This window comes from Oryzias latipes, chromosome 22 (genome assembly GCF_002234675.1).
Source record: "Oryzias latipes chromosome 22, ASM223467v1".
NCBI lineage: Eukaryota > Metazoa > Chordata > Actinopteri > Beloniformes > Adrianichthyidae > Oryzias > Oryzias latipes.
In genome coordinates, this window is record NC_019880.2 from 8,573,367 (window position 1) to 8,588,106 (window position 14,740).

The window sequence follows — 14,740 nt, forward strand, 5'->3', positions numbered from 1 at the left end:
CCAATGAATAAGCTTCTTGAATTTTGACCAATAGAAACGAAGCATTCGGGCAAGTGGGATGTGACCCCCACACCTTCATTTTACGATTAAAAAAAATCACAATTATTAACGAGATTGCATGACGGAGTTGTCGTAGTATAATTGATTAAGAATGTAGCATGGTTTTATTTTATCAGATCTGACAAAAGTATTGTTTAAAACTAATTCAATTGGCTTACTACTATTATTTACCATAATTATATATCTATTAAAAATAGTAAAAAATTACTTTGGTCTGAATTCTTAGTACATCTTTGTATCAAAAGTTAAACTTTTTTTGTCAGTTCCATTTTCTTCCGTAAATTGCCACGTTCCCTTTGAACAACACATGCTATGCCATACCTACCTGTGGGTTCTATTAATGTAGGACCCACAGGTACAGTCCACATGCCAAGCCTGTCTGCATTTTTTCCTCAAATTTTGTGTATAACATAAGGTCTACATTTATCCAATGAAAACCAAGTGTTATGTATTACTGTTGATTGACTAAATTTTCAGAATGAATACTTCTTCAGACTGCAGTGGAACATTTTAAGTTTACAATATATAGATAGTATTTAATGAGTAAACTTCAAGTATACGGCCTCACTTTTAGTGCACACCAAGTTCCTCACTAACTGAAAGTTTTCACTTTCACTTTTCCCCCCATTTATTATGCAGACTGAAGAAATAATAAAGAGAGTTTCGTTTTTCAAAAATCTTTTTTTTGGCCCTTTTCAATCTGTAATACAGGTTTCACTTTCTCATGTTGATTAATTTAGAACTGAATATGCTACAGTCTAATGAAAGGCCAAAACTTTGCCAAGTTACAGAGAACATCTTTCATTTCAATTTCAGTGTTCAATTTAAATATTAACATAAAAATGTCAAATTATTCAATTTTCATGAATGTGTTGATAGTGATTGCATCATACAGTCTAGCAAAAAGAAAATATTTGATTGAAAGAAAACAAGGGGTTTGCTTTACAAGATTATTTTATCTCCTTATTTTAGATAAATGAAATAATAGTACACAAAACTACATTTAATATCTAATTTTTTTAGAAAAGCCTTTACAGAAATCAAAATCTTCAAATGAGAGTAATTTACTACAGAAGGAGAATGATGGATTTTGTCATCTCAGATGAGATTAAATAAATATGTTTTAATCTGAATTAAAATGAATAATGACCACAAGAAATGGTTGCATTAAATAATACTCATATTTATTCAAAAGGACAAAACTTACTGGTAAATTCTTCATGCATTCTGCAGAGTACACAGCATGCATTTATCACACAAAGCCGTCTTCTTTTAGCCATCTTGGCTAAGAATAAACACATGAAAATCTGCTCATGATGAGTTCAACCAGCCTTAAAAGACAGACAGACAGACAGCCGTGGAATGATCTCTTGGACTGACTTAAAGGTAACGTTTTGTAACAGTCTGCTGTGGAAAACAGCATGAATGGTTAACCTGTGACCCACGGCTCTTTGAGCAGACTCAGGACACGCCGGGCCTGATGGGTAACAACACTTACGATCACATAAAGACCAAAGAACACTGAGGGACACGCGTGACCTTTGAGCTTGTTTTCTGGAGTATGGACATCGTGCACATTTCACTCATGCTTCCAGTTAGAAACACTGACATGGCTGAGAGAAAACCAACTGGGTTTTTTTTTTCAAACAAACACTGAAGAAGTCAGACAGGAATTTACAAATGTTTTTAAGCTTTAGCACCTTATCTCCCCGTTTCTCTGATGTTGCAGGACTGACGTTTCTCCTTTTGCATATGGCAAAGTAATGCTGGAACATTAGCAGCAGAGAAGCTTCCATTGATAGAGGAAAGATTTCATGGTTTTGAATCTCCCCGACTAATCTCTGCGAGCCTGACATTTGCAGCGGGCCTCTTCAGGTCAACACCGGGTCATGAAACCCGCCTCGCCTCACGAGGTTCCTTACAGAAAAGTCACTCAAGCCCGACTCCTCATTCTGGACACGAGCGGTCTGCCGTCAGCTGCTGCTGGTCGAAGTCGGAGATGAGCTTCTTGATGTGAGCCAGTTTGTTGTGCAGATACTCACAGCGAACCTTGTCCTGGTTGTAGCTGGGATTGGACTACAAACACAAATCCACCAGATTATGATGAGTCACAGCAAAGGAAAATGTTTATCCAAGGAATGAAGAAGATAAGAGAACACTACCTTCTTAATTTTGCGATATTTCTGAAGGATTTTATTGTGAACTGTCTATAAGAAGAAAAAAAGCAGATTGGTGAGTAAACACTTGGTAATGTCAGTATCACACACATATTAGACAGTAAATTGTGTAAAAAGTCACAAGAATTAGGTTATTTATAAGGAGTTTAGGGACTGTGACATCAATACAGAAAGAAAAAATACTAGGCCTGCACAATTAATCACAAATTTATTGTTTTCGCGATTTCAAGATGTGAAATATGCATATCGCAAAAGTCAGCGAAAATCGCAATAAATGGTAAACCTTAAATGTGCTAAAACAATCTTATGGCAACTTGAACTATTTAAAGAATTGTATAAATCCCTCTATGTTGTTGACCAATCAGACGGAGCTCTTGCGTTAGTTGTTGCCCTCCTAATTAGACGAGGGTCATTTGGAGAATAATTTAAGGTATTTTGACTCTTATTTAAAATCAACTTTTGCAGTGAAATGGAAATGTTTTTGTTGTCTTTGCTAGTTCATTTATCGCATGTTATATCATCATCGCAATATTGATCACTAATATCACGTATCGCGAGTTTTCCTCACATCATGCAGCCCTAAAAAATACTATACTTTACACATAATCATGTCACATTTTTATACGACTGATAACCACATGTATGTTTTGTTTTAATAATCTTTATTCCTTGACTCATGGAAAAGTCAACATTTGACTAAATACTTCATCCACAGATTTATCAAACAGGCCCAGTTCTCCTCATTTAACAGTTTCCACACCACCTCAGCAGTCTTAGAGAGGATTCTAAATACTTATTTCCTTTGCCATCAAACGTTCAGAACCTGTGAAGCTGTCTTAACCCAAATCTTTCTACAAGATCTTGCAGGAAACTTTAGTTCTGGTGTGTGTTTACAGAAAGGCCAACAACTACAGTACTGTGCATATTACTGTTAAGGTACAAGTAGTGGTATTTGGTGATGAGCTGCAGAAACCTATAACTGCGGAAAAAAAGAATAAAAGGATCTTTGACAAAATCTGGTTCCTACAAAATCAGAAGATTTATGAAATTAAGACTAAAGCTTATTATAATAATTAATGAAACCAAATAAATTGTCCTCTGCCTAATATGCAGCGACCAACTTGAATTTTTCACACACGCAGATAATAAAGTTATTATGTACAGAAAACACCAGTTTTACGACGGTTGTGTTGTTTCATTTTGCTGTGTTTATCCATCACACCTTAAAAGTCGGTCGCAGTTCGCATCTGGTTGTTAGTATCCACACTGAAGTCTTCATCTTCATCACAAAGTTTAAACCAGCCGCAAACATTTGACAGAGAATGAAGATTCAGTCAAATAAAGTTGCTGATTTGTGTAAACTTGTAAAAAGGACATTTAAGAATTTTTCTATAGCAGTTTCTGTTAAGAAACTTGTGCACAGAAAATGTTCCTCTGTGTTAAAAATACACAATGAATCCGGATTTATGTAAAAACAAATGATGATCAATTGTTTTACCCTGAAAGATGATCAGAGACTGAGTTGAGGTCCCACCGTTATAATGAAAAAAAAAAAAAAAAAAACTGGAAAGTTGCTCTTATTGAATTCTTTACAAATCAGAAACAACCTCTACAAATCAACAACTCTGTTTCATTGGATCTTTGTCATCGGTACACTTTTTTTTTTTTAAAGTCAGATCTTTCTAAACTAAATTTCTTGTAGTAGCATTTTAATTAGAAAAATAGTTTTCTCAGAAACCGAAAGCTTAACAATATAAAACGCAAACTTCGAGCCCGTTTTGACCGGGTAGTAAAATTTTGTCTGCCATCAAACCAGTTCGAGGCCTGAAAGAGGTCGGGGAGCACTGCGCTAAATGACAGAGGAATGAGGGATGAAGGCATACAAGCAGTTTACTTGAAAACTACTCAAAATGTCCTAAATGGGAAGAAGAAAAATCTGTGTAAGCTCTTAATTTCCCCCAAATCCCCGAAGGAAATTCTTGCTCTGCATAAACCCTGTAGACTCAGGTAAAGTCAGAAACCAGGTAAACAGCAAACTCATGGAAACAGATTATTGTCCATCTCTCAGAACTAAAATGCTTTTAGACTTGGAAGTGGTCTGCTCCAAACCAGCAAACACTAAACTTGTGCTTCTGGGCTGGCCGAGCTCCATCCATCCTCTTACCTTGTATTTCAACGAGCCGCGGTGAAGCTGTTTGAGCTGAGACTCCAGCTCCAGGAACTGCCGCGTGGTGTGGTCGATGCGAGCATGCAGGTCTCTGTACTCGCTGTACTCCTTGTTGAAGTCCTGTTTGTAGCTCTGTCTCTGGCTGTGGCTGCAAATACTTGTGTATTTTCTGCACAAAATGTACAAAACTGCTGGTTAGAGAAGCTAACTATTCCTTTGCAGAACCACCACACAAACCTATATACCGTATTTTCCGGACTATAAGTCACGCTTTTTTCCATAGTTTGGGAAGGGGTGCGACTTATACTCCGCAGCGACTTATATTAGAAATAAATTGAAATAAATACATTGTTAGCCCTCCTGTTATGTTCATTTGTGAGGAACAGAGATGATGTTCCTGGGTCAATTTGATGTATGAGGTATGTTAAGTGTTAAGAGTATGTTAAGTGACTCAGAGAATCAGCAAACCTTTTTTTACAGTACGATCTTTAAGGCTAACAACATAATATTCTATTTTCCAATGATTTCATAGAATCAGAAATGCAATAAAAATGAAAACTGTTTCTACAAATACAGGATGAAAACAGAGTATTAGTTGGCCAATGATGCTTCAAGAAAGGAATAAATAAATAAGTATGAGAAAGAATTACTGTGAAATTATGAGATAAACATTCTGCTATGATTGTGTCATATGAGGTTGTGAAAGTTATTAGTTCTTGGTCTCAGATTTTGTCAAATAAATTGACTAGTCTATTTGAAATAATAACTATATCTTTATAAATCCACATCATAATAACTTTGCTAGTAAAACTTTGCATCATAAAATTGCTTTGTTCAAAATGTTTAGAGTAAGAGTTTAGGGGTCCGTTTAAAGACCCACTCCAATCATCTGATTTGACCCCATTTAACAGTCAAGGTCCCACATATTTTTCCACAAAGCTATGGAAGTAAATGCAGCCCCCCCCCCCCCCCCCTATTCTCTGTTGAGAATCAAAGCAGACCAGAGAAAACCATCAGCTCAATAGAAAAAGCGTTTCTTACGATAAATAGTCCGACATGTCAGCGTAAGCCTCTGCATCGTCTGATCCTCTGTTCAGTTCTGAAAGGAGAACAAGGACATCAGAGAATCCAAAGCTGCAGGAAAACACGTTAAAACGTGTGACGGCGGCAGATTCTCACCTGTGCAGGCCTGGGTGGCGTCTGTGCTTTCGTCATCTGAACTCAGATCTTTTCTTCGTTCTTTCTTTGTTTTCCACCCCTCCTTATTAAAGATAGCACACAGCGTAAACACACGGACTGACAAACAATTGAAAACAAACCGTAATGACAGGTGATGTTCTTACAAGTATGTGTTTGAGCTTCTCCCTTTCCTTCCCTTTCTGATCGGTACACTGCAGGTCGGGTGTGGACACAAGGGAGGGGGATCGATTGGGCTGGGGGGTGGCGTGACCTTCAGAGGCCTGCTGAGCCGACTCTGTTGGCTCCAGCCTTTTAGCCGTTTCCTCATTGGAAGTTGCCAACAGGGAATCTAAAAGTTTTTCAGCATCGAGCGAATCCCAGCGCTCGTCCTTTGCTTTCCCTTCAGTGTCTCTTTGATTCCCTTGTTCATTCAGCGTCAGCAATGACCTTTTACAGGAGGATTTGTTGGACAGGTGGGATATTCGGGGCTTCTTGCTGGTAGAAACGTCAGTGAAATCCTCCACCAGAGAGTGCTTGAAACGGTGGGCTGGTGAGGAGTTAGGGGTGTCCCGCAGGGGGCTGACCTGGGCCTTGGGGACTGTGAGGAGGTTCTGCTGTGGTTGAAAGAGCCTCCTGTCAAAAACAGAAGAGCAAACTTTTATACTTTAAAGGTGTTTTTTGTTTTTTTTTGCAATAAACTGCACAGACATCCACAGTACAAGAGCACAAACAGACATAAGAATGCCTCTTTCTATAATAAGTAAGGGTTAATGGCCTTCGAAGTGTGCGTTATTACTTTTTAACGCACGGCGTGGAAGCCTGAACCGCTTTTCTCACAAAAAGCGCACCATTTGTTACGTCACGCCGCATCACGTAAACAAATAGTCCGTGTCGCGCCGCACCACACCACCGCTGGAGTCAAGATTTGGCGATATATATATGCTGATCTTTCCGATGGGTTGAATAAAGCATCAGTTCAGAGAGAAAGTTCACCTCTTACCGCTTGTTTTTGTCCAAATGATGAAGCAAAAGGTTGTTTTAAAGAAGCCGGCACAGTGATACAAAACATTTAATCTACGTGACCGGAACTTCTTTTTCACCGTGCGGTTATCAGGTTTTAAGGCACACCCAGCAGCCAATCAGAATCGAGTGTTCACCCGGACCATGGTATAACTACTTGTAAAAATCATAATCTTTTGATAAAATAAGTTGATTTGTGTTGTTACCAGTTCAGACGTGTGTCATTATCAAAGAAAAATGACATGATTAGAACAATAAACACCTTGTAAGACCTTTTCATTACTCATCAACTCTGAGTTTCTCTGCTTCAGGTCAATGTTTTATCAAACAACCTGATCTTAACTGAGATCTATTTGACAAAGTTTTTCCGGAGGTTTTTATGCTAAGGACGTGGTCACAACCCTTACGGGTGGACACACGCCGTCTGCGGGGGAAAAATGGGTAAACCTGTGTGGCACAAGTGCACATAACTTACATTATTCTTACAAATACTTTGCACTACATTAATGACAGGCATGACAATCACACGTTCCCTTGAGGTGGCCGCAAGAGCCTCAAGAAAACTCAAAGAAACACCTGCACTCCTCCTAACATGCGACTGTTCCCCTCTACAACCCTCCATGGGTCTGGACAACCCAAAAACCTGCAGCACCTGTACGGGTCAACCCCCATACTGACTAAGGGTGACCTGAAACACTGAATGCTAAATCCTCACCACTCCAACAAATATGAACCGTTTGTGCATATATTAACTTTATTATGTCTAATTCAATCAACCTTTTAGCCCTAACGTTACAAATGAATCCTGTAACATTTTACTTGTTTGAAATGTGTAACTAGTGAGTTGGACTTTTGTTTCCCCACTGTGTGTACAGAGAGTTGATGGGACAGAGACTGGACAAAACTTCTTTGCTTGGAGAGAACTTGTTAGCATGGTTTCTAAATTGAGAAAAGACTTTATGGATGAAATTTCTCTGAAGAAGCTGCATATTTTCAGTTGTTTTGTAGGAATCTCGACATGTTTTGTAACACTTGCCTTCCAGTTGAAGCTTGCAGAGGGAGAAGCCGTGTTTTTTAAGAGTTTTTCCTGCGTCGCACATTTCAAGAAAGCAAAATTTAAAACTGGAAGCATTTCTGCTGTTCTTTATATAAGTTGGTTGTTACTTTTTTAACTGGACCAATTCTATGTCTTAAACTTTCTAGTTTTCTCCTAATTAAAAACAAAAATTTCTTGTCTGTTACCTGACGAGGACGCGCTTCAGAAGCTGCTGGTCTCCTGGCGTGTAGCCCGGCCAGTCTTTCCGCAGGTCTTTGTAGAAACTCTCCTTCAGAACAAAGGTATTGTCTCTGCCGCTGAGCTGGGCGACCTGCAAACACACAGGCAGAAAAGGTTTTTACTCAAAACGTGAGTGTTAGGACCGTCTACTAGTTTAAAGGTGACTTAAGGTGTTTTACGCTCGGTTTCATTTAACACAAAGGTAGTTGTGGGATCCTGTGTCAAAGTTTGGCCACAGGACTTTAGGTGCAGTTTGATCATAAAACACAGATGTGAAGAAAGTATCTTAATCTGGAGTTCAAATTTATTGATCACAGCAGCATCTCTTCCCCTGAGCAGAACATGGTACAGTCATATTGATTACCTCTGATAGCGCAGACTCCAGTCCATCTTTTTCTTCCCCCGTCAGTCCGTCTCTCTGCAGCCTCAGGATCAGCTCAGGTCTCTTATACGGCCTCAAAGCCAGCACATGCATGATCCTCTCTCTGAGAGGCCTCTGTACCACGTCGCCACTCTTCCCGTTTGATGGGCAGGGGCTCTTCTTTGACACGCTGATCCGCCGCCTTATGTTGCTCAGGAGGGAGTGAGAAGAGTGTTTGGGTTTGGTCAGCTTGGCCAGGGCAGGAGCTGGCGCTCGCACAGTCACCTTCTTCCCTGTGAATGTTAAGAAACAGAACTTTTGAAAAAAGAAAATGTGATGTATTCATGTCATGACCTGGCGTTTTAGGCACAACAATCTAATACTAAACATAGGAGGAAGAGGATTTCCTGTCTTCACTTCCTAAACCAGATGTGGTTTCAGAAGAGAAGACCTTATTTCACCCTGACAAGAAAATCAGGTCACTACGGTAAGTCAGGCAAGGATGTCATCTAAAGTGAGGAGAAAACTGCACAAATATCTGTTGTGTGTGTTTTTATAGCTTCCTCTAAACGTTCAGACTCATCAGAACAAAAATATATGCTTATGTGGCATTTACAGACAGTGTAGTGACTAACAAATCTTGTAAAAAGGAAGTGGTGTAATGTGCAAAAAAAACAAAGCTTGTCTGCAGGAGTCCGTGTGTGCTGCGCATTACGAATATTTAAGTCAACACAAAAGCTGGAAAGGAACAAAACAAAACAAAGCAGACCATTTCAGAGTCACTGCTTTCTACACACGTTGCCACGGCAACAGATGCAACATGGCCGAATGTGCTTTTTGGAGATCAGCACGAGTGTCTCCAGGCCATAGCTACAGTTTGTTGTGTAACCGTGCATGCACACACTGTGACCACGTGAGCGCTCCCCACGGTGCCTACCCTGGTAGCGTCCTCCGTTCTTGATGACGATGGTGCCTCGGCTGCGCGTCTCCTCTTCTGCCTGGGCCATGCTCTGGCGAGCTTTGTCGTACGAGTCATCGGTGGCATTGATAGTCATCTTCTTCTGAATCACTCCGAGGCATGACAGCTCCTCGGCAGCACTGAGATGAAGAGGAAACCTTCAGGCAATTCTTTCCATGTCATCATCCATGAAAATGATTTGAAACTTGTAACTTCATGAACCTTCATCAGGAGCCTATTGTTTCAATAAACTGCAATCTGAGAACAACTTGAAACTGTTCCCACTTACTGACATTTTTATATCCCAGTTTTAAATTCTGATGAAAAAGTTTTATTTTTTTTTTATATTTCTCCCCACTATAGTTTTTAGATGACCTTTCAGGACGAGGCCTGTACATCCTGAATACAAAAATATAACTAGACTTAATAATATAATTTTGCTGTGCTTTACCTGTTGCTGAACTGCCTAATGCAGTCAAAGCTCCCGTGAGGACTGCTCCGCGCAACATTGGCCACACTGAAGGTAAAGATCCTGACTTCGTCTTTATTGTCCGAACAAGGTATTGTGATTCTCTGTAAAATGAGAAAAGTTACGATTCGTTAAAAGCATTTTAGATTTAAAAAGTTAAGAAAACATAAGAAAAATCCGTCGTTAAGTGTGAGAAGTTCTCCTCACCCCTTGGCTTCCGTTAAAACAGATGCTCGGATGAAGAGCGCAGCCCTGAAATGCAAAGAGAAACTGGGTGAGGTTTTTCACTGACACCCCCACCACCCATTTCACCCCATTTCACAATCTGGGCGTCACGGCGTGTCCAGAGTTAAAAAATATGAACTCTGGCGAAGACAATGCTTTGCGTCAACCAATCAGGGACTCAGCTTTGGGCAAGTGACATGTTCAGTGACGCAATCACCAAGTGGCCACAGAGAAGCTGATCGTTCTCCTGAACTTTTATTTCTCTCCTTGTCTAATTTTATTCTTAGTTTTATTTTTCCCTCAATAGCAAATCGCCAAACTGGGTCACAGAGAGACAGAAGCACAGCAGAAAGCAGCAGACATTCAGATGCAGCTCCTGCAGTAGACGGTGAAGCTCACTGTACTGAATGATTTCACCAACCCAGACGTGATAACCAACGCTTTTTTTTTTGTAGAGCTCTTCAAAATAGATAAACCTGATCTCCTTACATCATTGGGGTCTTTTCAGTTTGTACAAACTTTATTTGTACAAACTGTCATTACAGTGCAATAAAGTGACCGAATTTAAATCATGATTATAAACAACAAATAAACAAAACAAAAAACAAAAAGTAAAAAAAAAACAATTCTACAAGTGTTTTTTATTTTTGACTAAATTACCCCCCCCCCCCCCCCCCTGTGATTCATGGGTAATGTGGGGCTTGAAATAATGTCCGACCATCTTTGTAAAGTTAAAGTCCCCTCGGCTGTCACGCTGCTAGGTGTGTGACATTTGTGTCAAGCAGCTTGTACAAAAAAAATGTTCTTGTGCAGCCCGGCAGGAGTTCATTAGAAATATGACCCCCCCCCCCACTTCCCATCATCCATCTGTTTACATGCTCTTCCACCAGCTTAAAGTCCCTCACAACGTCAACCTATCATTCCTGGTGCAACAAAAAATGGCAAACAATATTGGAGCTATATAGCTGTACAGTTTCAAACCCGATGCCAGCTCGGATCAGGAAAGTGATCGTCGTCTACAAGTATTTTCATCAGAATGGAGCAAAGCTTGTGGCTTGCCGTAGAAGCTTCTACATCACACCCACAAGCTTTTTTCAACTGCACTTTTTTTGTCTACTCCTGATTTACAAAGATTTGAGTAAAGAAATAATAATAATAGTCTAGATTTATCTGCGCTTTTCCAGACGCTCAAAGCGCTTACATTGTGGCCATTATTCATTCACTCCTCATTCATACTTGGTGATGGTAAGCTATGGTTGTAGCCACAGCTGCCCTGGGGCAGACTGACAGAGGTGTGGCTGCCAGTTCACGCCTACTGCCCCTCTGACCATCACCGGGATCATTCATGCACATTCACACACCAGTGGAGCAACACTGGAGGCAAGGAGGGTGAAGTGTCCTGCCCAAGGACACAACGACGGTTGGCTGGGGGGAGCGGGGATCGAACCGCCGACCCTTCGATCATTGGACAACCTGCTCAACCACCTGAGCCACTGCCGCCCCTAGTCAGAAATGCAATTCTAATACTAATATTTAATATTATATTGGATCGGCACTCTGCCCAGTCAAATTTCGTTGTGTCCTTGGGCAAAGCACTCCACCCTCCCTGCCTCCAGTGTTGCTCCACTGGTGCGTGAATGCATGTGAATGTCTCAGTGATAGTCAGAGGGGCCAGTAGCTTACCATCACCAAGTATGAATGAGGAGTGAAAGAATAATGGACACATTGGAAGCGCTTTGACCATCTGGAAAAGCACAGATAAAGCTAATCCATTTTATTATTATTAATATGTATATGACATGATCAGAAAAATGCCACTAGAACGTGACAAAAACACACTGGAGTGGGGTCTGTTAAGGGACGTAGATTCTGGTTGTTTAGCTGAGCAAAGGTTCAAGCACTACCTATAGGGGTCTCCTGACCTCATGATCAATACAAACACAATACAATGCAAAGCATCAGATTCTTACACATGATTGCTCCCTTCAAGATAACAAAAAACAAGCATCTCTGCTCCATCATTGCCCCCTTTTCTTTTGTCTCATCCTTGTGTGGCTCATCACTTCAACGTTCTCTAGGAGAATGAGTTCATCTCATGGGCCTTTGAGCCAGCATGGAGGTTCAGAGACGCCACGGCGAGAGGGAGGAAAGCCTGCGATGAGTAAATCCCCCTGACCTTTCCGTGGAGAGGACTTGAACGTCCACCTGTTGAGCCAGCAGAGTGGAGTGGCTGCCAGCACAAAGCATCCGTGCTCGGTGGTCACACTTTAGGTTCAACAGATGGAGGCTTCCTCTCAGGTCTGGCAGTCCTGCTTCAAGGAATTACACAACAACTGGGGAGGGAGGTGTACACCATTGCTGTGTTGAGACTTCCTGCAGTGACTGATTCATTTGTGATTCAAACTGGGTCATTTGTGAGTGTGGGTCTTTCCCCTCCTTTTTATTGTATTTTATTCATCGACTTAATTGACGCTGAAAACCTCTAACCGACAGAAAAAAGGAGGATATTTCTCAGAAGTAATAGAAACTAACGCTAACACTTCTTTCATCATCATGCTTTCCCCTCTCTTTGCTGACTCAACTGGTGCTTTGCCAAAAAACCTTGTAAGAGTTACAGTCAAACAATGGAGGATTTATGGGATGTATATTACGCAACAAGTATTCACAAATTGTCGCTTGTTGAAGAAAAAAAAAAAGAACATACAAAAATTCCAGCCGAAAAAAAATTAAAACCCGCCTTTCCGTTTGTAAGCACGAGCCCGAGAAAAATGGGGGCCCACCATTTTAGCCCAAATGTCCAAATAAGGAACTTTCCAGAAAAATCACAACACAATAGCCCACCTTGCCGTCCTGGAGAGAGCTGATAGCTCTCGCCGCGCTGTCAGTGAGTTTTACGTGAAAAACCGACTGGTTGCTGGCGAGGCTGACTTTACCGCTGCGCAGACCGTAACACCGGTCCTCTTCGAGCACCGACATCGTGCCGGAAGTCCACTTCTTTCCGGCCTCTTCCGAACCGACCGAAACCGACGAAAACGAGCCAACATTAGCCGGAATGAGCAGAGAAAGACGCCCGTGTTGTTGCTGCTCCGCCGCGCTCTATTCTGGAGTGCATTACGTCATCACGCTGCACTAGACCTGATTGGCCAGAGACACCAAATGGATTGTCACGTATGTCTTACGTAACTACGGTAACCGCTTCCACCGTTTTGATCGTTTCCGCTTCCCCCGAACAAACGTCAGTTTTTTTCCCCTTTAGATTTCTGATTGGTTTTAGGAGGGGACCATAGACTGAAAAAACAATGGAGGGGACTAGATTCAGAGGCATCTCTATAGCGGGCTGGGGGGCGTGCCCTTTCCCGAAAGACTCCTCCCCCGGTGGCTTTACTATGAAAATCCAGATTCACTTTTACTCAGAGCTCAGATTATAAAATTAAACAAGTTATTATTATTATTATTATTATTATTATTATTATTATTATTAGTAGTAGTAGTAGTAGTAGTAGTATTAGTATTATCACGTGGAGTTATAAAAAAGGATAATTAATTTATCTCTTTTTTGGTGTGCAGCACTTTCTGTTATAATGATTGAAAAGTGCTGTACAAAGAAATATTAATTTAATTTAAGTTAACAAAAAGAAATGTTTAACATTGAGAAAATCAACACATCTAAACTAGAATCTACTGAAATACTGTATAATACATTTTTAACACAGATTTATCAGAAAAAATGCTTACAGTAAACTAAATATATTTTATATTCATAAGAACAATGCATATAAATAATAATACATGTACAAATTCTTGTACAAATTGTTGAATAACATTACAAGACCTAAAAACAAAATTGTCAGTTGTGTCTATATTACCTCAAGCATTATTTTCTCTTCTTCTCCTGAAGGATTTTATAATCCCTTTTTTTTAACAAATTTTATTTGAATAAAACCTAAAACCAAATAAAATATTCCATTGAAAATAAATAAACAAATAAATAAATAAATAAATGTTTTCCACAAGGAAAGAGGACTGTGTCAAATTTCCAAAATTAGTCAACCACACCAGTGAATTTAGAAGCTGAAAAATATTATTTATTTATTTGGAAGGGGGAGTTCCTTATTACGGTAGGGGAAAACTATCATCTTGTAAATATTTTCTAAATATTTTTAAATGAAAATGGTTTTGATAAAATTACTGATAATAATAATAATGATAATAATGAGTTTAAGTAGTCCGTAAACTATTGAGTAAGGCTATACTCAAAAAAGGACAGTGATTTACTGCAGGACCAAATCTCTGAATGTGGTGATCTAAATTTTAGACTTGACAAAGGAACAAAAAACTGAAAATTATTTGTTTAAACCATTTATTATTTGTTGAGAGAGGGCGACACCTGCTGGTCGTCTTCTGTCATTGCATCAGATAAAAAATCCTTTGCTGCTCATCTGTGACCACAAAATCTGTGGCATATAGCAGGGAGCAAAATGTTTTTCTCATTTTCTGCTCATTCTATATAGTTTTTTCTTTTTTCATACCGTAGTCTATTGTTTCTTATCTACTCTTGTAAGCGTTCGATACCGAAGACACCCTTGAAAACGAGATGTTGCGTCTCAAGAAGTATCCTCATGTTTGAATCTTTATATAAATACATTCATGAATATGTTTGTTGTTGTTGCATTGCCGATTCTTTGCCAAAAAGAGCTGGGGCCTCATTTACAGAGGTTTGCTCTTTACGCACACATCCGTTACTGAAAGCAAGAAGAAAACAAGTCAGCCAATTTTAAAGCAATTTTTAAAATTTCGTTTTGGAAAATGTTTAATTTAGTCAATATTGTGTCCTTGGCTTAGAACTGT

At 39.8% G+C, this 14,740-nt stretch overlaps 1 protein-coding gene across 2 annotated transcripts; it reads right to left on the reverse strand.

Annotated features, from left to right (window-relative positions):
- Positions 1-1,222: 1,222 nt before the first annotated feature.
- LOC101166672 (RNA polymerase II elongation factor ELL) lies at positions 1,223-13,050 on the reverse strand. 2 transcript variants are annotated; one of them, XM_020713707.2, is made up of 12 exons: positions 12,734-13,050; positions 9,875-9,919; positions 9,650-9,771; positions 9,178-9,338; positions 8,244-8,533; positions 7,846-7,970; positions 5,748-6,216; positions 5,584-5,662; positions 5,446-5,503; positions 4,402-4,573; positions 2,223-2,267; positions 1,223-2,136 (listed from the first exon to the last, which is right to left on the reverse strand). In XM_020713707.2, the coding sequence occupies exons 1-12, from the start codon at positions 12,866-12,868 to the stop codon at positions 2,008-2,010; spliced, it is 1,830 nt and encodes a 609-aa protein (XP_020569366.1). In that variant the 5' UTR covers positions 12,869-13,050; the 3' UTR covers positions 1,223-2,007. The 2 variants fall into 2 exon arrangements, with proteins under 2 accessions (XP_020569366.1, XP_004082541.1); XM_004082493.4 differs by having other exon boundaries at positions 5,584-5,665; positions 12,734-13,049.
- Positions 13,051-14,740: the final 1,690 nt, after the last annotated feature.